Consider the following 26507-nt stretch of genomic DNA (forward strand, 5'->3'; position numbering starts at 1 on the left):
TGCAGATAAACTTGAGTAGACGTTATTGCTTCTTTGGCAGCAATTTTTATTTGGATGTCAATTAAATTTAATGGTCCATAGCTGACGTTTTATATGATTAGTGTACTTGTTTTTTGTGCCTGAAAGCAATTAAACTAATATATAGTAAGAACGAAAAACGTTTTTCGTTAAAGGTTAGGTACCATGTCAACTGTCTACATTTATAATAAAATTAATATTTTTGACATAAAAAAAATTATTTCATGATAATCTAAATAAGAGATTATGAATTGGGTCTTGAGATCATGTCACAAGCGTTCTTCAAATACTGTCACTATTTTTCTCATTTGACAAATTCTACGGAAGGATCTAAACAATAAATATAATGAGCTGCTCTTTTGGGCCATCAACACAAAAGCCCATAATACACCGAGGATTGCGTGGCGGACTATGTCCATAGGTTGGTGGAACGTATTCATTTATACGACAATAACATCAAAATAAGAGGTTTGTGTGTCGTCCGCTAATATGCTAAAATATTAGAAAATTGTGGAAATGTATGTGTGTATAGACAGACGTGTATGTTTGTGTGCGAGTGTATGTTTTCAATTGAAGAAAAAGGTGTGAAAATTACAATTTCGGTGACGTTCGGATGTGAAGATGGCATTAAAGAAACTGGGAAATTCATTACCACAATAATTTATATTTTGTCAATACTTGTGAAACAAGTGTTCAAAGTAAGTCCCGAAATAAAAAAATAAAAAAATTCCATCATCATCATCCTCCTCGTTTTTCATTTTGTGGCATCGTTATTATTATAATGTGATATGTTCGAAGTTTATGACAAGTGCTTCATTGATTATTATATTTGATAATATAATGTCTAGGTTGGCAAATATTCCTTGTCATTTGATATGGGCTTATATTTATTAGAGTTTGCAATGCAAATTTTCTCTTGTACATCTTTCAATGCTCTGTTAAACAAAATAATTATATATTTTTTTAAATCCAAAGGTATTTAAGACATTTCATTACAGTGTGATCCGACTTTTCGAACCAAACACAATACAATGTCGATAATCCAATACCAATCATGTGGCTGTTGCCGTTACAGCTTGCCGCCTCCATTTTTCCGTCCATTTTCCGGTTTCTCCGGCAGATCTTTCCCAACTCCTAACTCTACTGCCCGCGCTGTCCTGGAGAACAGCACTTCAGGTAAAATCCTATTGTCCTCCATCGCTTAACTTCCATATGGTCTTTATAATTGTGTCTCTCTTTTTGTTAGATTCTGTGGTGGAGAAAGTTATTGAAGCCGATCCTTTCTCAGCCATTAAAGTGAGTCCTTGACTTCGAATGCTTCTGTTGGATAATCTGATTAGGATTCATAACCCTTTACTTTATTTCAGAAGAGGGCTTCGGAGATATCCTCAGATTTAAAGGGAACCTCCATATTTTTAGTTGGTGAGCGTGTTTTTTCTTCTCCTTTCAAACATATTTCAGAGTTTAATGTCGAGGTTGTATCACTGAAGGAATGAACAACTCCTATAAATCTAGCTTGGGGGTAATTCTGGCGGATGCTTTGCGATATTATTTCTTTGACAGGTTTTTTAAAGCCCGCTGTTTCTCGATTAAATGTTCTCTCAGATGCTAGAATGATTGCCTTCATTAAGTGTAGTTTCACAATGCAGTGATAGTTTGGTGGAGGAAGCTGTTGGTGGAAAAGGCGCTGCAGTATCATTGGTTGAGAGCGAAAAAGAGGGATATCTTGCATCGGAGGTCACTCCTTTTTTGAAAAATTCATTAGTTTCATGCACGATGAAATTTATGGCTGATGCATGGAATTGCTGTCTTTAGACTGAAGTACTGAAGCAGTTGTCATCAATGGGTCGATTGATTGTTTGCGCTGGAAATGGTGCTGTTAAAAGCTCGTCGAATTTGTAGGAGTGTCTGTGATTTGTTATAAATACAAAGATCCATTATGCCCTGTATGTAACTCTGATTAATCATTTGCATTTTTAGGGCATTGTTGAGACATGGCATTTCAATCTGGATCGATGTGCCTTTAGACTTGGTGGCCAGAGAGATAATGGAAGATAGAATTCAACTATCTGCATCAGACACTACCATATGCAATTCTTCTGATGAGGTTCATTCATTTCAGATTTGAGTTTATGTAGAATATACATACATACCAATCCTAGCAATGTGTGTATTATGGTTTTATGAATAATCTGTAGTGGTTTATATCAGATTCTCGATCAATTAACTACATTGTACAATAGTGGGCGAAGTGGGTATTCTACAGCTGATGCAACCATTTCACTTCAGAGTATGTTCCCCTCATACATGTATCGTTCCTCTTCATTTGGATGGCGTTCTTTTATGCACTCTTGTGCTTGTATGTGGCAGAATTAGCTTCTGAGTTGGGTTATGATGAACTGAATGAGGTTACTGTAGAAGATATGTGTATGGAGGTGAATAGTTGTTGGAATTTGGAAATGATGTATTTTTTTAAAATGTTTAATTGACGACCAAGTCATAGAATGCACCTGCTCTTTATGTTGAACAGGTTCTGAAGGAGATAGAAAGACTAGTGAGAGTGAAGAAGATGATGGAAGAGGCTGCGAGACCATTTTAGTCACCAGGTGCAATTACGTTAGTGTCCGTATAAGAATTTGAATGATTTGTACGTAATTTGTAGGCTGCGTTATGTTTTCTCGAATTATAAAAATGAGTTCTTTAAAATTTTACTCCGCTGCTACACTTTAATCCTCACGAGCTTCTCCCTCTGGATGAGCATATGGCTCATTTGCCTGCAATTGTGTGATCTAGTGGTTTTATGTATGTATCTGCTATCCAATTTTTAATAACATGAGCAGTGGTGACAATCATCAAGGATCAATTTTCCGATAAATTTGTTTACGACTGACTAGCTAGAGCCGACTGAAAGTTGGAGAAGTAAAATTAGCACTGGTGGTTGGGGTTGCAGGTGGTCAAGAACATCACGTTTACGCTTCAGCTCCCTTGAAAAGTCGATGAAACTCTATTATTCACCGAAGCCCACAACATCCATATAAAGTTGGGGCATAGATATAATTTTTGGGTTTGAATAATGTATGCATTGTGTATATGTTATTGATTATAAATGTGTGTGGGGGTGGGGGTTTGTTGGTGTTATTTACAATGCGACGAAAAGGTATGAATCAATAAATTGAGTGTCGAATTATGGTGTTCAGGAAATGACTGAAATCATGGATACCAGTTAAGCAGATTGGATCTGTTATATGTGAAGTGATGAAAACCAATTAAGTATGGGAATTTGGAGAGAGATAATTGGTGCACTGACGTTTTGTTTGCCATTTTGGTGATTCAATCAGAGAGTGATATCTCAAATGGAATATATGAGGTTTTAGCAAACTGATGATCGTGAGTGTGTGTGAGATAGACTATTTGATTAATTCCTGGTTTTTGGTCATCAACCATGCACAATTTCACCATCTGTTATCATTCATCCAATTAACACTATATATTGTAAAATCACTTGCACGAAAACTTATCTAATGTAACAGGGGCGATGAACACGAAACCACCACCCATTTGGTGCATATCAGTAATTCATAATATAATATAATATAATATAATATATATAATTAAGGATTGATTGGACAATGTGGGCTTTCCTTTGTGTATCAAAATTCTCATCGTACACGTCTCCTCACATCATTTTGTCCAATCTGGGGATGTGAAGCCCATACTCTCAAAGTCTCATCACTTTAGTTTTGCTTTTCAGTTAACCCAGTAATGTATAAATGTACCGTTTGTGTAGCAAGTATAAAAAAGAAATTTTACTCCTCTGATCGGTTGCATTATTCAGAACCGACCCCTACTTTTATGTACAGTAACAGCAAGTAATTTAATGCGAATGTATTATTTGTTGTTTCTTGGGTTGGTTCCCAAAATTGGAGAAACAACAATGGATGGAAAAAATGGTAAGAAAAGCCAACAACTCTGACTTTGTTGTTGGAACAAGGAGCGGCATATTTTTAGTTTGCTGTAGTGTGGAACATGCAGGGCGGGCCTACAGAGTTGGATGGGGGGATGAATTTTCAGGAGCCATTCTATATGGAGTTAATGACATTTAGTTCAAGAAATGAAAGGATGCAGCATTTTATAAATCCAAACAAAAAAGAAACAACAGCGAAAAGAGACAAAACAATGAAACAGACTTAAAACCCCGTCACTCAATTCTCTTCACTCCCACTACCACTACCACTACCACTCACACTACATTTGTTTGTACGTACTCTTGTGACACTAGTAGGTACGCACATCATCTCCTTCACGTACAGCTATATATACATATGCATATCGCTCTCTGTATCTCTTCATTCTATCTCTCGCATTATATTAATTAATCAATGGGCGACCACGTCCCGAGCACCTACGATTTCTTGAACCTAAACACCAGCGGCCAGCCATCCAACAGAATACTGAACCACCCATCATCCTCCAATCTCTCTCGAATGTTCTCCTGCCTCTACTGCAACCGCAAGTTCTGCACTTCACAAGCTTTAGGGGGCCACCAGAATGCCCACAAGCGCGAGCGAGCCGCCACTCGCATGCACGCCGACTCCCTCTCGCATGCACGCCTCCACAACCAACCTCTGGAAATCAACTCCGGGGCGCATTACTGGGTGCATCCTCCGTCTGGTTCAGCAGTAGTTGAGGATGAGCGTGGTGTCAACCTGGACCTCACGCTTCGTCTGTGAATGGATGATATTCAACAGCTCGCCCAGCTACGATTATATATATTAATTCGTTGTTGCCTTCTACTAATTTTATTAATGAATATTGAAGATGGATTTTAAGTAAAATTAGCTGGAGGGTATATAGCTAGCATCTAATCAAGCAGCTAGGGGGTTTTATTTGAAATGTTAATCTATATATTATATATGCATGTTTGTCTAGTTAATAATTATTTTGGATAACATGACCATTAATATTATATGATGATGATCTTGCATTTGTCTTTCAATGCCATGAATCTTACTTGAATTGGTCATTTTAGGGATTTTATTTCTCAAATTATATATTCATTTAATTTATAACCCCTTTTTTTGTTGTACAAATAAAGCACATGAAGCATGAGTAGATTAATTTAATTTAATGGACTTCTTAAAATACGAACAAGTTCCATCTTTTCACTTATTATAGTTTTTTTGTGCAAACAATGCACAATACTATGTAGCTAGGTACTCTCCCAATCTCAGGTCGTTGGGAGACCACCCATGCCCACACCATCAGTCTAGCTGCAACTATTTTTGGTTTACACACACAAACAGTAAATTATGAGCCAATTTGGATATAACTTTAAAAAAATGTTGAAATAAGTTCAATTTTTTCAAGTGTTTTTATTTTAAAAACAGAACTGATTTTAGTATTCAAGATAAATATTGAAAAACGTTTTTTTTATTATTTTTAAATAGAGCCATAAGCCAGAACTTATAACTTCTAAAAATTAAGTGTATTTTTAGCACAACTTTTATAAAAAAACAATATACATTTAGACAAAACAATATTTCTTTCAAAAAATAAATGCTTTAAAATATATATATATATATATATATATATATATATATATATATAATGTGTCAATTTGGAAGATATATAAAAGAATATGTATATTGTAACCATACTCATTTTTATAATAAAAATAATATTTTTGGAAAAAATAATATATTTTATGGATTTTGTTTAACAAAATTGACACATGAGACCGTCCCACCGCAGTTTTTGTTTTTGTTTTTTTTAAAAAAACTTATATTCCTAGCCTAATTGTTTATCTGTTATGTACCCGCCATTGATTATTAGGCTGTGTTTGGTAGCATGTATTAAGTAGGTTTGTGTTATTTTATCCATGATTATCCAATGTTTGGTTCATTTTTAATTAAACCCACCCAATCAACTGTCAAATGGACTATCTTGCACTAGCCTGTTTTAAATAAACTCGTGCCCCAGCCCATTATTAATAGTCCTTCTTTCTATCAAACGTGGCTTTTATTATAATACCCTTTATTCCAACCACAAAGCCCAAGAAAAGAGTCTTCTGCCAACTAAAAAACAACGTACGAAGGAAGAAAGAAGAATCCCCTCTTGAGCTAGCTTTTGGGGTTGAGTTAGGTCCAAGTTCCAATCTTAACATGGTATCAGAGCACGGGTTCCACCGTTATGTGTTGGACTGCCTATAATTAGGCCACTCATTCTGCCCATAATTGGGTCATTTGTAAACTCCACGCTCGAGATGTTCATTCCTGGGCGTGAGAGATTGGGTGAGCCCTAACATCCTCTTTTATCTATGCCTATAGATATGTATCCCTAATACATATTATGCTTCACCCATTTCTTCATGGAGAACTTACTAGCTAGCCATACTTTAGTTGATTGTAACATATCTACATCATTCCTAATGAATAGTATGTCATCAACATAAAGCACCAGGAATGTTCACTCCCACTAACCTTCTTGTACACACAAGGTTCCTCAGGATTCTTGGAAAAATCAAACTCAGTGGCAGTGTTTGTCAAATTTGATGTTCTATCTCCTTGATGCCTGTTTGAGTGCATAAATGGATTTATGAAATTTGCATACTTTATGCTCAATTCCTACTGATGCGAATCCTTCAGATTGAGACATGTAAATCTCTTCCTTAATGTCTCCATTGAAGAGCGATGTCTTCACATCCATCTGTCATGTTTCATAGTCATATCGTGTTGTTATGACTATCAGTATCCTAATGGACTTGAACATTACAGCTGAAGAAAAGGCTTCCTTATAGTCAATACATTGCCTTTGAGTATATCTTTTTGCTACCAATCTAGCATTGAAGATCATCACCTTCCCATCCGCTCCAAATTTTCTTTTGTAAATCAATTTGTATCCTATGGGAACAATTCCCTAAGATGTATCTACTAAGGAACATCCTTGGTTCGAGTACATGGAGTCCATCTCGGACTGCAAGGCATCAAGCTATTTAGATTAATCGGCATCAGAAAAATGCTTCCTTGAAATTTCTTGGATCAAATCTAGGAATGGGTTCACCTTGGCCTTATTCAAGAAGCAGGTTCATCCTATTAGGCGGTCTTTTAATCCTTTCGGATCTCCTAGGAATTTGTGTTTCTTTGGTTGGATGTTGGGTTTTGAGTTCGGCTACTTGTGTAATGGGTGGTACTCGAATCTCTTCGAGTTCTATCATCCCACCTTTTATATTCAATAGAAACTCTTTCTCTAAGAAGGTGGCATTCTTTGAAACAAACACTTTTGTTTTACTGAGATAATAGAAGTAATATATAACAGAGTTATTTGGATATACCACAAAATAGCACAAATTGGCTTTACTATCAAATTTGTCTCCTACCACCTGCTTCACGTAAGCAGGCAATCCCCATATTCTCAAGTAAGAATATTTGGGTTGCTTTCTCATCCATATCTCATATGAAATTTTATCCATTTCTTTGTATAGACTTGAATCAACAACCTTGCCGCTGTTTTAAGTGTAAATCCCCAAAGGGATGGTGGAAATTCAGTTAATCCATCATAGATCGAACCATGTCCATCAATGTCCGATTACGACATTCTGACACACCATTCCACTGGGGTGTGGCAGGCCGTGTGTCATAACGTCGTCCACTGTGAGAATCTCATTCTCTTTAACGTAGTCTTGAAACTCAGTACTCAAGTATTCTCCCCCTCGATATGATCGTAATGTTTTAATACTTTTTCCTAAATATTTCTCTGCTTCTGTTCTGAATTCTTTGAACTTTTCAAAAGTTTCATATTTGTATTTTATTAAAAATACATACCCAAATCTCGAATGGTCATCGGTAAAGGTAATGAAGTAGGAATGACCATTTCTTGTGCTAACACTTGGCGGACCACACATATCCGTATGGATCAACAGATTATGTGCACGTTCCACTTTCCATCCCTAGGAAAGGGGCCTTGGTCATTTTTTCTTTTAGACAAGACTCACATATCTCTAGAGAGTTTACGTCTGACGAGTCAAACACGTCATCTCCCACTAGCTTGTGTATCCTTCTTTGGGAAATATGTCCTAGCCTAACGTGCCACAGATGTGCTTGATATAGACTATCTTGTTTTTCTTTTGTTTGTTGTTGAAATCGTGTTTACTTGGACATTCACTTATCATTGCCAAAACATTTCCGGCCCAAATAATTTCTTATGTCCAGACTTCTTCCAATGAAACATACATGTTTTATCTTATCGGCCCTTTTGGGCTCTTTAAGTGCCTTTTGGAGCTTGCCTCTTATTGGGCTTGTTTTTCTTGTAAGGGGCAAAACATTTCTTTCCCTTATCTTGTGGTCATTTTTCTTCCCTGACAAGAGGCCCACAAGAAGAAAACATTTTTGTACTTTATGGTGGCCTCATAAGTCATAAATGTATTGACTTGCTTATCAAAGCTATCATCTATCTTATTCAAATTGAAGTTCACTATAAACCCGTCAAATGAGGAAGAGAATGACAACAAATTGATGTCATGAATTAACTCGTTTGGAATCACCTATTCTAGGCCCACCAACTTCTCAATAAGTCCAATCATATATACACCACGCTCATGAGCCAGAGCCCCATCTTGCATCCATGTAGTCATGAGCTCCTTGAAAATGGTGTGCATGATTGTACGGGTTTCATGCACCATACAAAAGAAAAGACTATGATTCTTAAGAACCCGACGACTCTTGCATGTGTATTCGAATGTCAGCAGCATTCAACATTTTCTCAAACTGTCTCTACAATTCATTTGACATAGAAGCGAACATGTTACACTTTAGTTTGCATATTATGATCCCACCATCTTGCATGCTTTGTCAGTTCAGCAAGACTTACATTAGTGTGTATGCTATTTTCTCCGAATTTAGAATAATTTTCCCAGCCAATCTTAAAAATTAGTGTTAGGTTAGTTTGTTTTAATAACAGAAATGGATTACGTGATGAAATCATAAATATACTGATATGGAAACAGAATAAACGTTATCGACTATTTTAAAATAACTTGTAAGACGTAAAAGATGGACTTTTGTTTTTACTAATTATCTCCCAGTATTTTTGATATTTTTACCACCATCTGATGAAAACGGAAAATCCAACTTTCTTAGTGAGTAGGCAAGTCCCAATTGCGAAATATTGATCATGAATAATACTAGCCAATCATAATTTCAAAAATATAGAGCCCAATTGCAACTCCTTGCAACCGTGACGTAATTCTGTCTCACGTTTGAGGAGAGTCCAATATTATGATCTCATTTCTCTTCACCTGTCGAGCCGACCCTTGAATGTCGAACCTTAGTAGATGGTCGCCATGATATCCCCTAATAATACGAGCCGAAGTCATGAGAATTCCACGTAGTTCACATAAAAAATGTTAGTGTAAGTCACAGCTTTCCGGCATCCAGGTCTCTCCAAATATGAGCTAGACATTGACTACGAATAGCGTACATCATGCAGCCACTGTTGATGGAAGACAATGAATTATTAAAATTTCTTTTAATTATCCTTATAATTGGCTGATTTAAATTTTGGATCTCATCCAAAATGAGGGATATTAATTTTAAAATTTTGTCTCATCATTAATTTTAAAAACTCGTGCCATGATTGTTTGTATGATTGCCGAATTCATGCAACTCTTTTTATTATATTAATAATAGCACACATAATGATTACTTCTAATATATAACATACATCATAAATAATAAAGAAATATCGATAACCGAGAGAGAATTGATCCGTACGAGCCACATACGGATCCATGTCCATAACCTAGGTAAATGCAGGGATGCAAATGCAATATTACATAAGATTCCAATATTTTACTTGTCTTCGATCCTCAAAACTCATTACGAGGATTGGGCATACCGTCTTCAAATCTTGATCTCCCACTAATTCTAATATTTACATTAAATATTCATGGCACATCGAGATATAAATTTAGGGGATGAGAATAGACCATAAACCAGGTCCACTTTTAATCATCAAATAGTCAAAAATTACAGCACGCAAAATGTCTTAACATACGCCTAGCACATTGGTAATGACTCTCGATCATCCTTTTACCATATGATATAATATATTATATTAATCCGATAATATCACATATTATCAAAAAATCGTGTATCTCGTAAATTATTTAATTTCAAATAATTAAATTTCTTATAAAACACTTTTTAGCATAAATAATTAAGATTTCAAATATTTATTTTGTAAGATATTAATTTTATCAAAAATTATTGTAGGGGTAAAATCGTCAATATTTTCATAAAATATCAATTCAGCCCCTGAATTTTTCGACTGCCCGAGGCTTCCTTTGCAGCCCGAACTTTTCTGGCAGCATCTTGTGCGCTGTCTGAACTTTTTTAGGCAGCCCGCGGGAGGGCACTGCCCTGCCCACCCCCTTAAAATTTTTTTAAAAAAATTTTAAATTCAAGGGGCAGTGCTGCCCACCACGGGCAGCTGCTGGTCATGCGCTTCCGGGCAGCCGCATGAATATTTTTTTTCCAAAAAAAATTTCATGCGTTGTTTTCTAAAAAATTCTTACGCAATTAGAAATATAAACTCAACACGATTAAAAGACACAATTGAGAAAAAACTGGCTATGATACCATTATTGAAAAATCGAATTCTCGCATCCAAGACGCAGATAAAGTTTAAAAATTTGTGTCTCGATATTCGAAACGTTGCTTGGGCATCGTGTGTCTAACAAACCATTTATAAGGTGTTAAGCGATTATACCTATGCATATTAAACGTTGGACTCCAAACTATTCTGGTTTTACGTGGAGATAGTTCTTCTGTTAAATCCTACGAACGACTTTTCGAACTTGATCATCTAATTAGGTCCACGATCATAAGCTATCCTCCTCACTTAGATTGCACTAAAAATCATAAGCGATTTGTACGTTGAGACTATGGCCTCCGAATTTCCAAAATCTGGAGTCGATGTAGCGTCGGAAGGCCATGACGATGGAATAAACAAGTGGCCTAAAATTTCCTTCACTTTTTCTCAAGGTGGCCGAGAGATTTGTCTTGCAAAAAGGGAGGGTAATGGGAAATTTTGTGTGCAAAGTTGTATGTAAAACTTATATATATAATTTGACCATTTATGGTGTATATATAGAGTGAGAATCCTAATCTAATTAAGAGTTTCATTTCCACAAGGACTGACTTTGTTATATTTTTTCTCTGGCCATAGACTACTTGCACTATTAATTCATCATATCAAATATGATATATTCACTCGTAGACAAACAGTGAATCTCCGACTACAATGCATTTGCTCCTATGTGTTTCGAAATACACACAACCTCACCACCTGATGACCCTCAATGGAGTCGGTGAATGGATCAAAGGACTAATGGTGTACTACTATAACCGCAGACTATTCCACTCGATAAATGAGAACTACTTGGACAGTCCGAGGGAGGGTTGTTTAGTGCATCATCATATGATAACTCATCTGTGTGAATGGACATCTCCATGTACTTGCCAATGAAACATGATGTTTACATCACAGATGCTAGTCTCGAGCTCGAGCGACCTTTATCCTTGTTTTAGACGGCTGATTCGACTAAGAACCTGTTTAGAATAAACGGTACACTTCCTAATGAGTTTCATGATTTTACGTTGCGAGGCAGACATCATGATACCTATGATATATTGAAAGACTCTATCTATACATGTTGCAGGAGTATACAGAAAAAATATAATATCATAATCGAATGAAATCGTACAATATTATTAAAATAAAGATTGTTTTACATTAGAGTTCATAAAATCCCGAGCCACAAGTTGGCTTTTCAGACACCTACTCTAACAATCTAACGAAATAATAGTGCAAGGGATGTAAATGAACCAAATAGTTTGCGAGCTATTCGAAGCTCGGCTCGATAAAAAGCTCGTTTGAGTTCGTTTGTCAATCATATCAAGCCAAACTCAAGCTCGATTTGAGCTCGAAAATTTAATCAAACCAAACTCAAGCCTAAGGATATTAGGCTCGTGAGCTCGCAAACATGTTTGATAATAGGCTCGCAAACATGTTTGATAATAGGCTCGCGAGCTCGAGCTCGATTTGTTTAGGTGGCTCATAAGCTCGAGATCGACTCGTTTGTTGAGTTGACAAATAAAAATATTAGTATTAATGTTAATGGAAGGAATTGAACACAAAATATATTTGAAAAAAAGATTAATTTACACCACATAGTCACAATTACATTTTTTATCTTACTTGCATATCATTATACTAAAATGTTCTTTAAAACATAATAAATTAACAGAAATACATCAACTTATTCTTTTTTCTCCAAAAAATTTACACCACCAAGTCATATACACGTTGAGTAACTTTAAAAATTATTATCCTAAAATATTATATTAAATTGAATATAATGAATTTATATTGATTAAGAAATAAAATTTATTTGGAACACAGCGAATGGAGTATTAAAGGAGTGAAATTATTGCAATGTTATTTATATGGTGATATTAGTGTATGACGAATATTTGTTATCTGGATGTTAGATGTATTATTTTGGGATGTTCAATAATATAATGGGTTTATGTTTTTTTTAGTTGTTCTTTTTGTCGTTTTGATTATTTATGAATGAATTTATATTTTTATGTCTGATTTAAAATTATTTCATATATATATTTAATTTTTAACAAGCTCAAATCAAGCTCAAACTCGAATTCAATTCTATGCTTTACTGAGCTCGAAAATGAGGCCGAGCTCAAGCCATGCTTGTTAAACATGATAAACGAGCTATTAATGAATCAAGCTCGAGCCCGACTTGATTAACATGATAAACGAGCTTCTAACTAGCCGAGCTCGAGCTTTTTTCGACCTTAATAATTTCAATACAAACCGAGCTCGAGCCTGATAATAGAAGTCGAATCGAGCTCGAGCTCCTCAAACAATCCTAAACAAACAAAACTCAAGCCTGATATTGTTTAATTTGGTTTGGATTGTTGGCAAAAACTTGTGTGAGACGGTCTCACGGATCGTATTTTGTGAGATAGATCTCTTATTTGGGTCATCCATGAAAAAATATTACTTTTTATGCTAAAATTATTACTTTTTATTATGAATATCGATATAATTGACATGTCTCACAGATAAAGATTCGTGAGACCGTCTCACAATTGACCTACTCGATTGTTTACATGTCTATATTCCTGGTCCCTATACATGTCAAAACGGGCTGACGGGGCGGGCCAGCCCGCAACCCGCCATTAGGCGGGGCGGGGCGGGCCAGCCCGCCATTTTGGCGGGCCTCTAAATAGCCAACCCAACCCAACCCACTTTGGGCCGCAGGTTAGGCGGGCCAGCCCGCTTATTATTTTTTTAAAAAAAATACTAAACAGTATTAAAATAAACATAGAAGAAAAATATATTTCAGTCAAATAGTTTTATAATAAACTTAAAAACATTGAAATAAGACATTGAAAGCATAAAACAATCAATATAATCCATAAAAAAATAAAGTGTTTATTCTAATTCACACAAGATTTCATCGTACACATGTACTAAAAATTAACTCATGTAATATCATCAACCGTAAATACAATGAAACCTTTAAATGTGAATTCCAAATCTTTTTTTAGTATACACTTTCTCCAGTTTCTTAAGGGTTTGTCCTCACAAGAAAAAAAAAATTAACGATCTTAAGGGTTGGTTTGTCCGCACAAGGCACCTAGCTCTTACTATCCACATTTTCTTAAAAAGTGAGAAACATTGGAAGATAACAGAAAATCGAGGAAACAGACGGTTGCAAATTTCAGAAAACATTATGTGTTCAACAATACACATAATTACTTTATTTACTATATTATTTCGATAATTCTGGATTAGTTCGAGTTAAACATTAAAAAAAGGGAGGAGGTTGGAGAGTATAACATCTTCAAAAAAAAAAAAATAGAAGCATAGAGATTTTACCAGAGTGATTGAAGTTAGGCACATGAGAAAAAATAAGGAAAAAATAGGATTTTTTTTATAAAACTTAAAAATATAAAATTCTACCCTAATTTGACGGGCTAGCCCGCAACCCAAACGTGCTCAACCCATTTGGCCCACAACCCAAACGGGCTCAGCCCGTTTGGCCCGCCTCCAAACGGGCTGCTATTTTATCAACCCAACCCGCTCAATTTTTATGCCGGGGCGGGCCGACCCGACGGACCCGACCCAATTTGACAAGCCTACTAGTCCCACGGTGCCAGTGGTGCTCCAATTTTAGATCTCAGGCTCCGTATCCAATTTGTAATCAAATAATCTGATACATTTTCCGTCTCTCAATACCCATTTTGAATTCAGGGTTCCATTTTATTCCATCCATCTTCTTCTTCTTCAAATCAGGGCAAGGAGGAGGTGAATTCAAATGAGTTACCAGCAAGGAAACTACCAAGGTATCATTTCCTTTTTGAAAAAAAAAATAATAAAAAAAATCGATTCTAACGTTTGTTCGATCAGGGTATGGGACAATCTATCCTCCGCCTCCGGCTTACCCTTGTGCCCCACCTCAACCGCCGCCGCCCCCATATGGCTACCCTTATCCCGGTTATCAAGGATATCCTCCACCACCGCAGTATTCCCACTGCCATCATCACGATCACGATGGCGGTTCTGGTTGTACCTCCTTTTTACAAGGCTGGTATGTTCCTAATCTTCATTTTACAGAAATCTTCAATTGATTATACCAGAGTTTTTTAATATGTCTGAGAGGTTTAGTTAGCGTTTTTCTTTTCCAATTTAGTGACTACAAATTTGATCTCGATCCATGACAAATTGTTACGATGTCTGTTTTGTTCAAAATTTACTCTCTGGTTTGAGCATCTGAACGGTAATGTATTCTTCAAGCTCAGGTCGTATTATGAAACAACCTGTAGCTACAGCAGCCCGTTTTCTTACTTATTGGCTTACAGAGTTGTACTCGGCCTTAATTCATGAGCCTAGCTTCAAATATCCATCTATAAATTGCTAGACACAGATTTCATCCTTTGGTATAGAGTACAGGTCTTGGATGCATAAGGCCTAAGATTGACACTATCAAGCTAAAGAGAGACACGAGCCTTTGTCTGTCTACGAGTGAAGAAAATGCTGACTTGACCCCCTTGTCAAAGACTCAGGGAAGGGAAACAAACTGATAAATTTTTGAAGTTTATTGTCACATGCAAAGTTTCAACTATTGCTTATCTCTTAAATGCTATAAAGAATACCTGATTTTGCTGGTGGTGGACTAAAATGGCTTGATCTATATTATGTTATGAACCAATGTAGAGTCCATCGACTGAGTAGGATAAAGATAGCAGTTATCTTAGAGTAAGACAGGAATACAAGTTGGAACTTTATCATCATCTTATTTCATAACTTTACTCAGTCTACCTATGAAGGTAAATTCTATTTGGTCACTATGATCTATTTTTCCTCGTATAACTTTACTTGCAGACTAATATACGAGGTCTCTGTAGTATTTGTATTTAAGAAATCGTGTATTTTTTGTTTGTCTGTGCAGTTTAGCTGCCCTTTGTTGCTGTTGTGTATTAGAGGAATGCTGCTTCTGAGGGGACAAGGCAGGCATCATTGTTCCAGCTCATGAAAATACCGTTCTTTTCATGAGAATGTATTCTTATAACATGTGTTATTCTATTCTTGAGTTATTTAAAGTGAAGTTGGAGTGGATTTATTATGGTTGGCTTTGCAACTGTCCTGACTGATGAAATGCACACGCATGACATGATACTTTGTTGAAATATGGTGGTTGTCTTCTTTTATTCTTTTAGGAAAAAAGGGTTCCGGTAAGTTATAACCAAATCAATATACACATCATCGAAGAATAACGGTATTAAATCCTTAAATTTCATATCTATCTCGAGAAATAGTCCAACACATGCACCACATGATTAGCTGAACGTGGAAAGCCACACACACACTGGTTTTTTATATTATTGTTTTGTTACTAACTTTTGAACTGTTAAAGAGTTTTTTGCTTTCTTGTTGCAGCCAAGAAAAAAGTCAGAATAGTTTTTCATGGAAAAAAAATCGAAATAAATTTTTGTGCATTAGAGCAGGCGATGAGTGCATCGGAGAGATCATTATGACAACAACGTTTATTTCATTGTGTTATCTACAATCACATTTTTCCAACTCTAACCTCGTGAATATGTTCGCCTTCATTCAGTCTTGGCATCTTCACAGCCAGACTCTTACATGCCCTAAAGTCCCTAAAGGTCATTTCACAGGAAGACATGCAAGGGATCACATTGTTTCATACTCTTTGCGTGTGCCGCCCCACCAAAGGACTTTCCCTAATTTCAAACCTAATCAGTTTCTTGAACCCATTCCTAATAAATAAGAAAGGAACACACCTCATCCCGGACTACATAAATAACTGAAAAACGATAACATGCATACCTGTAATATGTGAATGCATATATAAATATACAATGTCACACAACTCAAAGGAGCCTAAAGCCTAGGGTTAAGGAGCAACGATATTCTAGAAATGCTTTCACATCGCAAAAGCATCCAATAAATACGGCACAAACTATGAAATAACAATATAAATAAATATTCATTTGTGCACCAGCATTTAGGGTTCGGTGTGATTTCTTGGGCTGTAAAAAATATGATTCTTAATCAACTTAAGCAGACCAATAAGTAACGAGCTTTGCTTGGAAATTTTTATCGAACAAAGGTTGAAAAAGGAGCAGTTAAAGATCAAAACAAATGTATACCATTAGAATACCAATAGAGACGAATTGTAAAAGAAAATGTGAGATTGCTTATATGGTTTACAACCTTTCAACAAGAGTGGGAATCATGCTTTGACTGTTTGACAATACGACAATCGGATGGCTGAGCAACAGTTCCAGATTAAAAATCATACAAAACTTCAACACACTCTCCACTAGCTTTCCTATCATACAGAGAAATATATGAATGCATATAAGAGAAGATACCATGGGCAATTACACTAGATAACCGATAACGATTGTCTTTTTGCAGACTAGACCACCATTTAAATGCTCCTAAAATCCCCGTCACTTTAATATGGAGTAATTCAAATAACAGATAGTGTTTAAGCTTGATTCCTTGAGGTGACAACACCTAGTCACTCACTCAGAACAGGTTTAAAGGGACCAAATTTCAATGTTTGTTGAATGAGTAGTAACCATCTCTTTCCCAAACTAAATGTCTCCAGAGGGCAGTATAGCTTCTTTACGGAGGCAATTTAATTAGGGAACGCTGTCACAAAGAAAAATCTGCAAGGAAATACACAACATTGACGATAAGTAATCATCCTATGCAGCAATCTAATGATAATTATTCAACAAGAACCTCTTGCACATAATGGATGCATTATAATAATACACTGCAAATACATGGAGAAATGCCTAAACAAGCCAGCTTATAGCATTTTGTTGCAAACATTCAACACAATCGAGTAGACGCGGGAAATTAAGATCCTTGTAAATTAGATCAAAATGAAGTAGTCTGCTAGAACCTAAATATCAGATTTGCGACAAGCACCAAAAACTAGATCACCTTTTTCTATTCAGCTAGATAAAGAGAATGAAATAACTATGGCTACAATCATCTTTATTTGCTCTTCAGAAAGTAATTTGAATAATCGGCAAACATCTCATAAGCTGGGTTACCACAAAACGGCTTAAACTGTATCCTTATTGTCGCAATTGCTGGAAATGCGGAGGCCGGCTTGAGCTGTACGATTCCGAGTCCTGGATGGCAGAATGTTGTCCAAATCAATCTCGGCGAGGAGATCATCCTCCAAATCTGAGTCTGAATCATCACTAGAATCGGAATCCACGAGAATTTTCCCCTTACCTTTCTCATTTATCACAATTTCCTTCCCCTTGGGGTCAACAGTTTCAGCTTCCTCATCATCCTCATCACCGTCGTAGTCCTCATCGTCTTCTGATTCCGCCTTTGTTCCATTGTTTTCTGGGGAGAATTCGAGTTTTTGCTTTTTGTTGGAATCCTCCCTTTTCTTCTCTCCAATTTCAACTTCGTCGGGCTCGGGAAGTTTGGGGTCTGCCATGGAGAGGGAGAGAGAGCGACAGGGAGCAAAACTTGTGGTTGTGGGGTCTGGAGATTAGGGTTTAGCGACACCACAATCCCAAACGACCAAAAAAAAAAAATAAAATTGACCCAATAATTTTTTTATAAAAAATTTAAATTCTCACCAATCCATAAATTCAGATAATCCAGAGCCCATCGATTTCACATGTACATTCAAAATATTATATATCCTCACATTTATGAGCCCTAGCACCATGGCAACATAACTAATGATATATTTTTACAAAAAATCTTGTGATATTGTTTCTTGACGATTTATTAATTTAATTATATGGCTCATAATTTTTTTTTATGTAAAAGATTTTACTTTTCAATATAAATACGTACATGATCGATTTGTTTCGTTTCACAAAAAACTCACTCTTAAATTATTCAGGACGTTCGGATGTAAACAAATCAACACAATTAATCTTGTATCTTAAATAAAATTAATATATTAATATTGATACACAACGAGAAACATCGATATTATAGTTACTTAACAAACATATGCTGGTAAGTATATGAAAATGTAGTTTTGATAACTATAAGAACTCTAAAGTTAAAGACAGGGCCGTCACAAGAAAATCGGAGGCCCTGACTTTAGGAGGTCTTAAATTATTTTTTTATTAAATATAAAAATATTAAAAACCAGCTTATAATTAAATTCACATAATTATCACAAATATCAAACATGTTGTGTAAATTATTAAATTACAAAAAATGACATATAAAAAAAAAACTCAATGGATTAACTCTCTATAGGGTTAATCTCACGAGTCAAACATAAATGTGTGTATAATATAAACAAAATAAAAATCATTAAATTAAGGATGCATAAATAAATATTTTTTGTCACAAAACAAATACAAATTATAATTTTATTACTAACATATGCAAGAAAAAACCGAGTGAATTGAGTAAAAAGGGGTCAAGGAGCCAAATAAGCAAATTACAAGATTATAGAATCTCGGAGACAAAAAAAATCAAATTAATTAAAAACAAGATACAAGTAGACAAGAAAAAACACATTTAATAAAAAATGATATGATATATAATTGACTCGATTTCAGAAACCTAACTCACCTAAATAGAATAATTTAGCGAAAGAAAAAAGATTTTTTAAGAATAAAAAATGTTTTTGGATAAGAAAATCAGAGGCCTCTCCCTCCGACGAGAGGCCCGCTGCCTCCCGGAATCGGCATTGGTTAAACATTCCTAATAATTTAAAATTATAATCATAAAATACGAATTTTGCAATAAAAATGTTTTAACATGCAAACTTGGTACCATGTATTTTCATGGGAAAATTTTAAAAAAGAAGAATGTGAAAATGAATGGTGCATATATACATATTATTATATATATTATATATAAAAGAGCATGTGATATATTATTAAAATTAAATATATTATCTTCATTCCATATTATTATTATTATAAATATACATAGATATATATAGAAATGAGAATATTGTATATGAAAGATAATAAAAATTTGGAGTGGACATGTGGCAATAATAATCCATGCACGTGACGGTGGTGCATGGCGGACCACCGTTTTCTCAAAAAATCTCTAGCAATTTTCCTCTCTATCTATATGAATGTGCATGCAGGTAATGGTAATTGGAATCACTCACTCGATTCTACGGGGCGGGTTCAATTTTCAATGCCAATCTGCTACAAAACAAAGCAAACGCCATTGATTTCCAGGTCTCAGAGCTTTTTCAACACCTGGACTATCATCTCCTCTGCAATTACACCACCTCATTTTTCCATTCACCTAATCACTCATTCATTACCCCGTCTGCTTCATCGCTCTCACTCCCACAAAACGACCACCCGCATGAACGAGCTTTGCACAAATGTCACCCACGCTAAATGTGGAACCATCTCTGACCTCACTCCTCTTTCTATCATAATTTAATTCAACTGATCTTCATCCTACTCCATCCAGAAACAAAAAGAAAAACCAATGGCCAGAAACGAGGAGGAGACACACACGGTTACTTACTGCACTACTCATGATTTGATGAATTTTCATGGCAACATCACTAGCAGTACTCGGGACGCGAAGAACAGAAACCGCCGCCGCCGCAGCAAGCAATGGAACTTGTCCCATCGGGCCGACCTTTTCTCTACTCCGGGCTTCACCATACAGAGAGGACCCAGGATGCCCAGGTCCACGCGAGCAAGCCTTCATTCCCTCACTTTTCCACTCTCCCACGTGCCACCTCTTCATCTCCCACGTGTAGTAATCCTTTCCAACTTTTATATATATATATATATATATATATATATATTCATTTTTATTTAAATTATTTTAATGTAATTGTTATAGAAATCACCCTTGCCTCAAATTTAATTGCAAAACATTCGAGTCGCACTTTAAAGAACATGTATCATATATTTTTTCCATATCCATATGTAAGCTTGTTTTGTTTTGCACGAAGATTAAGAAAACTTTCATATTTTAATTTACTGAGGTATACAACTATGTTTTCAAGACATCTAGTCCATTCTCTTTTATGATGATTAATGCTGGTTCGAATGGCTCTATGTGATGTCGTTCAAATAGATTAAGTATGTTGAGTAGAAAATTTACCGAGCAGTATCCTTTCCTTGTGAATGCAAATGGGTGAGTAAGAGGAACTCGGGTAGAGTAATCTTCACACTTAAAAACAAGAGACGTTAATGGGGTGCTAGAATGGTTTCCGGCGTAGTCACTCCGACGCTCAAGTCAATCAAAAGTGTACACAAAAAAATGAAGTGTTATATGGGGAATATGTAACTAGTTCTTGTGAAAAATGAGTGTGTACTTGACCTAGATGAATGAGTAAACCTTAGTATTTATAGAGAAAATGATAAAGATGATCTTGTTTGCAATGCTCAATCATTGTTCATGAACGGTGATTTGCCCATGCCTTGCCCACTGTTAGTGCCATGCTCATGTTGAAGAGGTATGATGATCCCAACTGCCTTAGGTTTTGTCATAGGCATTGATAATCATATTAATTATTTGGAAAATATAGCCCATACGTGTTGATTCAATGCTCATTTCATCGTGATCGGTCCAAATAGGATGAACCATGTATGGTGATCCCCGATGGGAATCGAATAAGGTAAACCTAAAGTCGAGTGGCCTGGAAACACGGAGAGGAACAATAACCTTCTCTTAATATTCTCGGGCCAAAGGGAGTGGAATCCACAGTTGGTCAATACGAGTTAAGATAACAATCTTTGGGGAAAGCTTTATTCAGGTTCCTGAAGTCTACATACATTCTCTACTTGCCAGTGGCTTTTGGGACTTCACCACATTTGAGAGCCAGGTAGGGAAGTTGACATCTCAGATTTGTCCTCTCGATAAGACAAAAATTTGACCCGAGCTACCGGGTCCAGATCCTAGGATATTTTGGATTTCCTCCCGAGTTGCTCGTGAACTATCTACTTCTTTTTGCTCTTCCTCAATCACCATTCGCACTTCCTCAACCGAGCACACCTCCCCCTTCCCAAACTTTCTATCACTTCCTACTATCCTCGTCCTCTTGTTTTCTACCTAAACTGTCTCAGCATATGATTTTCAGGAGGATGATAAATCTCCCCAAACCTCTCATATTTTGCTTCCAATGAGAAATATAATTTTTTGATGGTAAGCTGAAGCGATGGCCATGAAGCCATTCCTAGTTGGCCTTCCCAAAATGAAGTTGTACGAGGAAAGTGTTGGACCATCGTGAATATTTTCATAACTATCTTTCTCAAGTTATTGGATCATGTTGTCAAAGGAAGCATTATTTCGCCCTTGGGGTACACGATGTGACCAGCAAAGTCGAAAAGAGCTCTCCATACTGCTTCTAAATGGTAATCCTCCAAGTCCATCTGATCGAGAACTTCCTGTAATATGACATTACCAAACTCCCCCGAATCGACAAACACCCGCATCACATCATAATTGGCAATTTTACCTTGGATGACCAGGGTATGATGATGCTCTGCCAATCTCGAGGGCCAAAATGGATCACTAGCCCCTCTCTCCGGGTCACAATGTCTACTCCCAAGCTTTCTTACCGACTCCAAGCCTTTCGAGCCCGGTTGAAATCTCCATCTGTTGATCCCCTTAAGATAATTTTGATCACACTCAAAATAGGAGACTTTCCCCGGTTTCTTTCTTCTCGGCCTCTGTCTCCTCGAGAGGATTCAACCCGACCTTCTGGCGTGGATTGTAAACCCTGGGTAGTTGTGGAAATGACAGAACATGAATTCTTGGAACATGGAGGTCCTAAGACTTTCTTCAACATAGGACCTACCTAAAACTGTGCCCTGTCGAAATCGGGTCTTCTTCAATTGTTTGCACTCACTAGTAGCATTCTTGGTTAAATGTGAAAAATTTCATAGTTTTATGTGAGTCCTAAGAGGATTGTGAGGGCTTTGGAACAGCCCTGTCTTCATTACAAATGTGCACAGCTCGGTATTTCGAAATTTTTAAGAGCGTGTATTGGGAAAAACGCCCTAGAGGGTTTCTTCTCGGTACCCGGTCATCTACCTTTCCCGCACTATCTCCTCGCTCTCTCTTTGTAACTTCTCTCTTTTGTCTTTGGGTCTCCTCTATGTTGATATATTTCTCTGCCGGGGACAAAAAATCTTCAAAGTCCCGAGACAAATTCTTCACTAAGGACAAAAAAAAAATCTCCTTCCCGGAGTCCCTGGGTGAAAGCAGTAATCTTGGTCTCAGAGGCACATGATGACACCTCGAAGGCTATCCACGTTCTGATTTACTTCAAACAAGCTAAAGGTCGTCTTCTTATATTTTTGCTGCTACTGAAATGGTGCAAGAAGATGTTCTTGAAATCCTCAAATGAATGGATACTTTGAGGCTCAAGGTTTTCGAACCAATGTTGGGTCGCGTCCACCAAAGTAGTTAGGAAAGCCTTACATTTGATTATGTCCTCGTAACAATGCAGCATGACCATGTTTTTGAATCGGGTCAAGTGCTCTTCCAGATCAGTTTTTCCACGATAATATCAAATTTAGCTGATTTGTAGTGAGATGATAATGGCTCATTTACTATGCGGACAGAGAAAGGACATCCTACCAAGTTTTGAGAATTCTTGAGGACTCAGCCTGTCCTTCCAGCTTCTTCACATTCGCCCTTAATTCTTCCAGCTCCTCGTCCACAATGAAGGCCTTCAGACCTTATTGTGAGCTTTCTTCCTTCTTAGTTTTGTCCCAAGGATGAGACTCATCCTCAGATTCCTCTTCCCGACCCACATGGATGTTAATGGGTGGTAATTTGTCTGCCAGGGCTTTTTGGATAGCCTTTTCTATCCACTGGATTAAATATTCTGGATCAATAATAAACTTTTGTTGAGGAGGTGGATTTCCTCGAGGTACATCTGAGTCTGTCGTCTCCTTCTTGAGTCATCCCTCCGAGTTGATTTTCGGTGGGAAGCATATCGATGTCTATAGATCTGATTTCCCAAAGACAGCGTCAATGGTGTCGCTCTAGTAGATTAGGTAAGTTGGGTGGACAATCTACCGAGCAAAAAGAAATACACTTTCCTTGCAAATGCGAATGGCCAAGTAGGAATAACCCTGGTAGAGTAATCTGCACAATTAAAAACAAGATTCGTTAATGGGGCGTCAAAAGATTTTTAGTTGTGGTCATTCCGACGCTCAAGTCAGCTTAAGTGCATGCAAAGAAAGGAAGTGCTATATGGGTAATATGTAACAAGTGGTTGTGAAAAATGAGTGTGTACTTGGCCCAAATGAATTAGCACACTTGGGTATTTATAGGAAGAGGGTAATGATAACCTCGTTTTCAATGCTCGATCATCCCATGCCCTGTCCACTGTTCCTGCCATGCTCATTATGAAGAAGTATGATGATCCCAACCACCTTATGTCTTGTCATAGGTACTGATTACCATGCTAATGATTTTGAAAACATGGTACCCTATACATGTGGGCCCAGTGCTCATTTCTTTGTGATCGGTCCAAATAGGATAAACCAAGTATGGTTGAACCCTGATGGTGACTAGTAAGGTAAACCTCATGTTGGGTGGCCTGGAAACATGGAGGGAGGACAAAGTCCACAATCAATTTCAATTAGGATCCAGATGCTGCCCGGGTTTGGCTAGGAGCCCGGACTTATACGAGTCTGTAGTGGTATGACAAGCTTCCTGAGTTTGGGATAACTATCCTGACTGTTTTACATCTGGTCTTTTCTATTTCCCAGGACCAAATCTGGGCTGACACCATCTTAGCATTACCCATGCCGCCCAAGTCAAAGGATGGCCAGGGTTCGATGACCCAGGCTCTAACCCTTCCCAGGGCATCACTATGTTATACTTCTAGCTAGCATTAATTGTTCATTAATGGTAGAGATGTATGGCAGAATATTCATAAATAATAATCATGCCACTCTGACTTAAATTATACTCCGTACTTCGTTAGTTTGCTTACTTACATTTAGTAGTCTTCTCTTGTAGCGGGGTACTTGCAACAAATTAAAATAATTATACACACACTATATATGTTGTTTCAGGAAATTGATCTCACGAAACTTTGTTATCTTGTCAAGAAACAACTGAAGAACAGTTACGTAAACGGCCTCAGAAGAATGGTCTTTCCAAAGGTTTGAATATGGAACCTCGGCTAGCTTCGAGACATGTTTAATTTCCAATTTGAAACTGATGATGATTAGTAAAAAAATCAAATATTGATGGGATCAAATTGAATTAATAAATATTTTTAGAGAGATGCTGAGGCCCATCTTCCTGTGCTTGATGCCAAGGAAGGGATTCCTATCAGCATGCTTGACATGGATGGCATTCATGAGTGGTGGTTCAAGTTCAGGTATCTACTGTTTATTCTTTTCTTCCGCCCGTTTTATCTTCTTTGACTAACTTCCTAATTATACTCCAATGGAGCTGTACTTGGTAGATTTTTAGAAAAAAAGGTTTGTGTTTTTCTCTGTATGCAGATACGTACTGGCCGAATAATAGTAGTAGGATGTATGTGCTTGAATCCACTGGTAATCATCTCCCCAAGAATCTCATTTCTCTTTCTTTTTCCTGCCACATCTGATGCTTTCGAGCATTTAAACTTCTATGCAATCTTTTAAATAATTACCATGATCAGGGGATTTTGTCAACACCCATGGTTTGCTGTCGGGCGATTACATTCTTGTGTACCAGAACATTGAAGATCGAAGATATGTAAGTTACTGACTTATAATGTGTTTTAAAGCAAGAGATCAACCTTGTTAACATGATTATTGTTAATTAATATTGTTTTAGCCTCTTAGGTGATTGAAGCAAGGAAATCAGAAGAATATGAAGAGCATGGGATATACAATGATCTTCAGTTGAGACTCCCTTCAGTCCCAGCAACCGGTTTGTATGGAAGCGAGATGTTGTTCGGGTAGGACACCACCTTCTTGGATGATTGTCCTCTGGACTATGTAGGAGAATCGATCAGTAACTTGGCATGCCTCGGATCGCACTTGTCTTTTGAAGCGCTTGACAAATATACTGCTGATGATTTCCTTTGACTACGCAACTCAGTTTGTTGGCTTGTTTTGGGTTTGGATGGCGCTTCGTGGGACTGTTGCAAGGAAACAGCTCTATGAACATGAACTTGGTCATCTTAATGCCCTCCAGATTTTTCGCCAGACTTTAATACGTATGTATAATATGGTATGTTGCGAACAACTTCTGAAAAAGTCAGGGATATATCAAGCTTCGTGTACGTGCTGAAATCTGAAGGTCATGATGAACTAATGGAGTTCGCACCTGCGTTTTCTCGGATAATTATGGGCTTCAAATCTTGGCCTTTCTATTATGGCGCCCACAAAATATGGTTATGGTTACGTTTCATTTGTTTTCTGTATTGATTCTCACGCACCACAAGTGGTACTTGATGCGGGCAACAAATAATAATAAAAGATGCCCAAAGATTATCAAGAATCGGAAGCATAGGAATGCGTGTAATGGAAACAAACAAAATTTCCCACCCTAATTTATAAAAGAAAACACCAATCTTCATAACCAAAAATATATCTTCGGGAAAAACAAGTGGCCGGAATTGTATGGAGACCTTGAGTGCCTCTACTCCAACAAAAATATCATTATGGTTTTAATAAATTTCGAGAATTAAGACTTCCATATCAAATTTGTCGTCCATTAAAATTATCACCCATTTTTAAAAACATGATGAATACTCTCCATCTGCTACGGTGCTAGCCAAGCAGCATGAGCTATTCTGCGTTATTTTACCGAGCCTTCCGAAACCATCCTATATCTCAAAGTATGCATTCTAAATAAATTCTACAACTGACTCTACGCCTTCGCAAGTTCAGCGGAAACAGGAGTAGGAACAAGAGCAGCACCAC

General features: G+C 36.9%; 3 protein-coding genes across 6 annotated transcripts; 2 read left to right on the top strand and 1 right to left on the bottom strand.

Moving 5' to 3' along the window:
• Positions 1-993: 993 nt before the first annotated feature.
• On the top strand, positions 994-3458 carry LOC142523055 (putative inactive shikimate kinase like 1, chloroplastic). Of its 3 annotated transcripts, XM_075628204.1 has the most exons (11): positions 1004-1194; positions 1265-1314; positions 1386-1440; positions 1509-1581; positions 1668-1755; positions 1834-1916; positions 1999-2125; positions 2230-2308; positions 2389-2453; positions 2549-2624; positions 2969-3458. In XM_075628204.1, exons 1-10 carry the CDS (start codon positions 1050-1052, stop codon positions 2615-2617), a joined length of 834 nt encoding a protein of 277 aa, XP_075484319.1. In that variant the 5' UTR covers positions 1004-1049; the 3' UTR covers positions 2618-2624; positions 2969-3458. The 3 variants fall into 3 exon arrangements, with proteins under 3 accessions (XP_075483164.1, XP_075484319.1, XP_075483695.1); XM_075627049.1 differs by lacking the exon at positions 2389-2453 and having other exon boundaries at positions 994-1194; XM_075627580.1 differs by lacking the exon at positions 2969-3458 and having other exon boundaries at positions 1005-1194; positions 2549-2729.
• A 10791-nt stretch (positions 3459-14249) lies between these two features.
• LOC142528220 (uncharacterized) lies at positions 14250-15812 on the top strand. The gene is made up of 3 exons (XM_075633476.1): positions 14250-14447; positions 14512-14692; positions 15554-15812. The coding sequence occupies exons 1-3, from the start codon at positions 14420-14422 to the stop codon at positions 15600-15602; spliced, it is 258 nt and encodes an 85-aa protein (XP_075489591.1). The 5' UTR covers positions 14250-14419; the 3' UTR covers positions 15603-15812.
• A 944-nt stretch (positions 15813-16756) lies between these two features.
• On the bottom strand, positions 16757-18202 carry LOC142524828 (uncharacterized). 2 transcript variants are annotated; one of them, XM_075629964.1, is made up of 3 exons: positions 17887-18202; positions 17700-17780; positions 16757-17286 (listed from the first exon to the last, which is right to left on the bottom strand). In XM_075629964.1, the coding sequence occupies exons 1-3, from the start codon at positions 18098-18100 to the stop codon at positions 17273-17275; spliced, it is 309 nt and encodes a 102-aa protein (XP_075486079.1). In that variant the 5' UTR covers positions 18101-18202; the 3' UTR covers positions 16757-17272. The 2 variants fall into 2 exon arrangements, with proteins under 2 accessions (XP_075486079.1, XP_075485357.1); XM_075629242.1 differs by having other exon boundaries at positions 16757-17303.
• Positions 18203-26507: the final 8305 nt, after the last annotated feature.

The sequence above is a fragment of the Primulina tabacum genome, chromosome 1, assembly GCF_025594145.1.
Source record: "Primulina tabacum isolate GXHZ01 chromosome 1, ASM2559414v2, whole genome shotgun sequence".
NCBI lineage: Eukaryota > Viridiplantae > Streptophyta > Magnoliopsida > Lamiales > Gesneriaceae > Primulina > Primulina tabacum.

Excerpts from the sequence above, each read along its gene's own strand:
- LOC142523055 (XM_075627049.1), top strand. The coding sequence starts at position 1,050 with ATGTCGATAATCCAATACCAATCATGTGGCTGTTGCCGTTACAGCTTG. Across the intron at positions 1,195-1,264 it reads CCTGGAGAACAGCACTTCAG|ATTCTGTGGTGGAGAAAGTT; the intron begins GTAAAATCCTAT and ends TCTTTTTGTTAG. Across the intron at positions 2,126-2,229 it reads TATGCAATTCTTCTGATGAG|ATTCTCGATCAATTAACTAC; the intron begins GTTCATTCATTT and ends GGTTTATATCAG.
- LOC142528220 (XM_075633476.1), top strand. The coding sequence starts at position 14,420 with ATGAGTTACCAGCAAGGAAACTACCAAG. Across the intron at positions 14,448-14,511 it reads CCAGCAAGGAAACTACCAAG|GGTATGGGACAATCTATCCT; the intron begins GTATCATTTCCT and ends TTGTTCGATCAG. Across the intron at positions 14,693-15,553 it reads ACCTCCTTTTTACAAGGCTG|TTTAGCTGCCCTTTGTTGCT; the intron begins GTATGTTCCTAA and ends TTGTCTGTGCAG.
- LOC142524828 (XM_075629964.1), bottom strand. The coding sequence starts at position 18,100 with ATGGCAGACCCCAAACTTCCCGAGCCCGACGAAGTTGAAATTGGAGAG. Across the intron at positions 17,781-17,886 it reads AATTGTGATAAATGAGAAAG|GACTCGGAATCGTACAGCTC; the intron begins GTAAGGGGAAAA and ends TCTGCCATCCAG.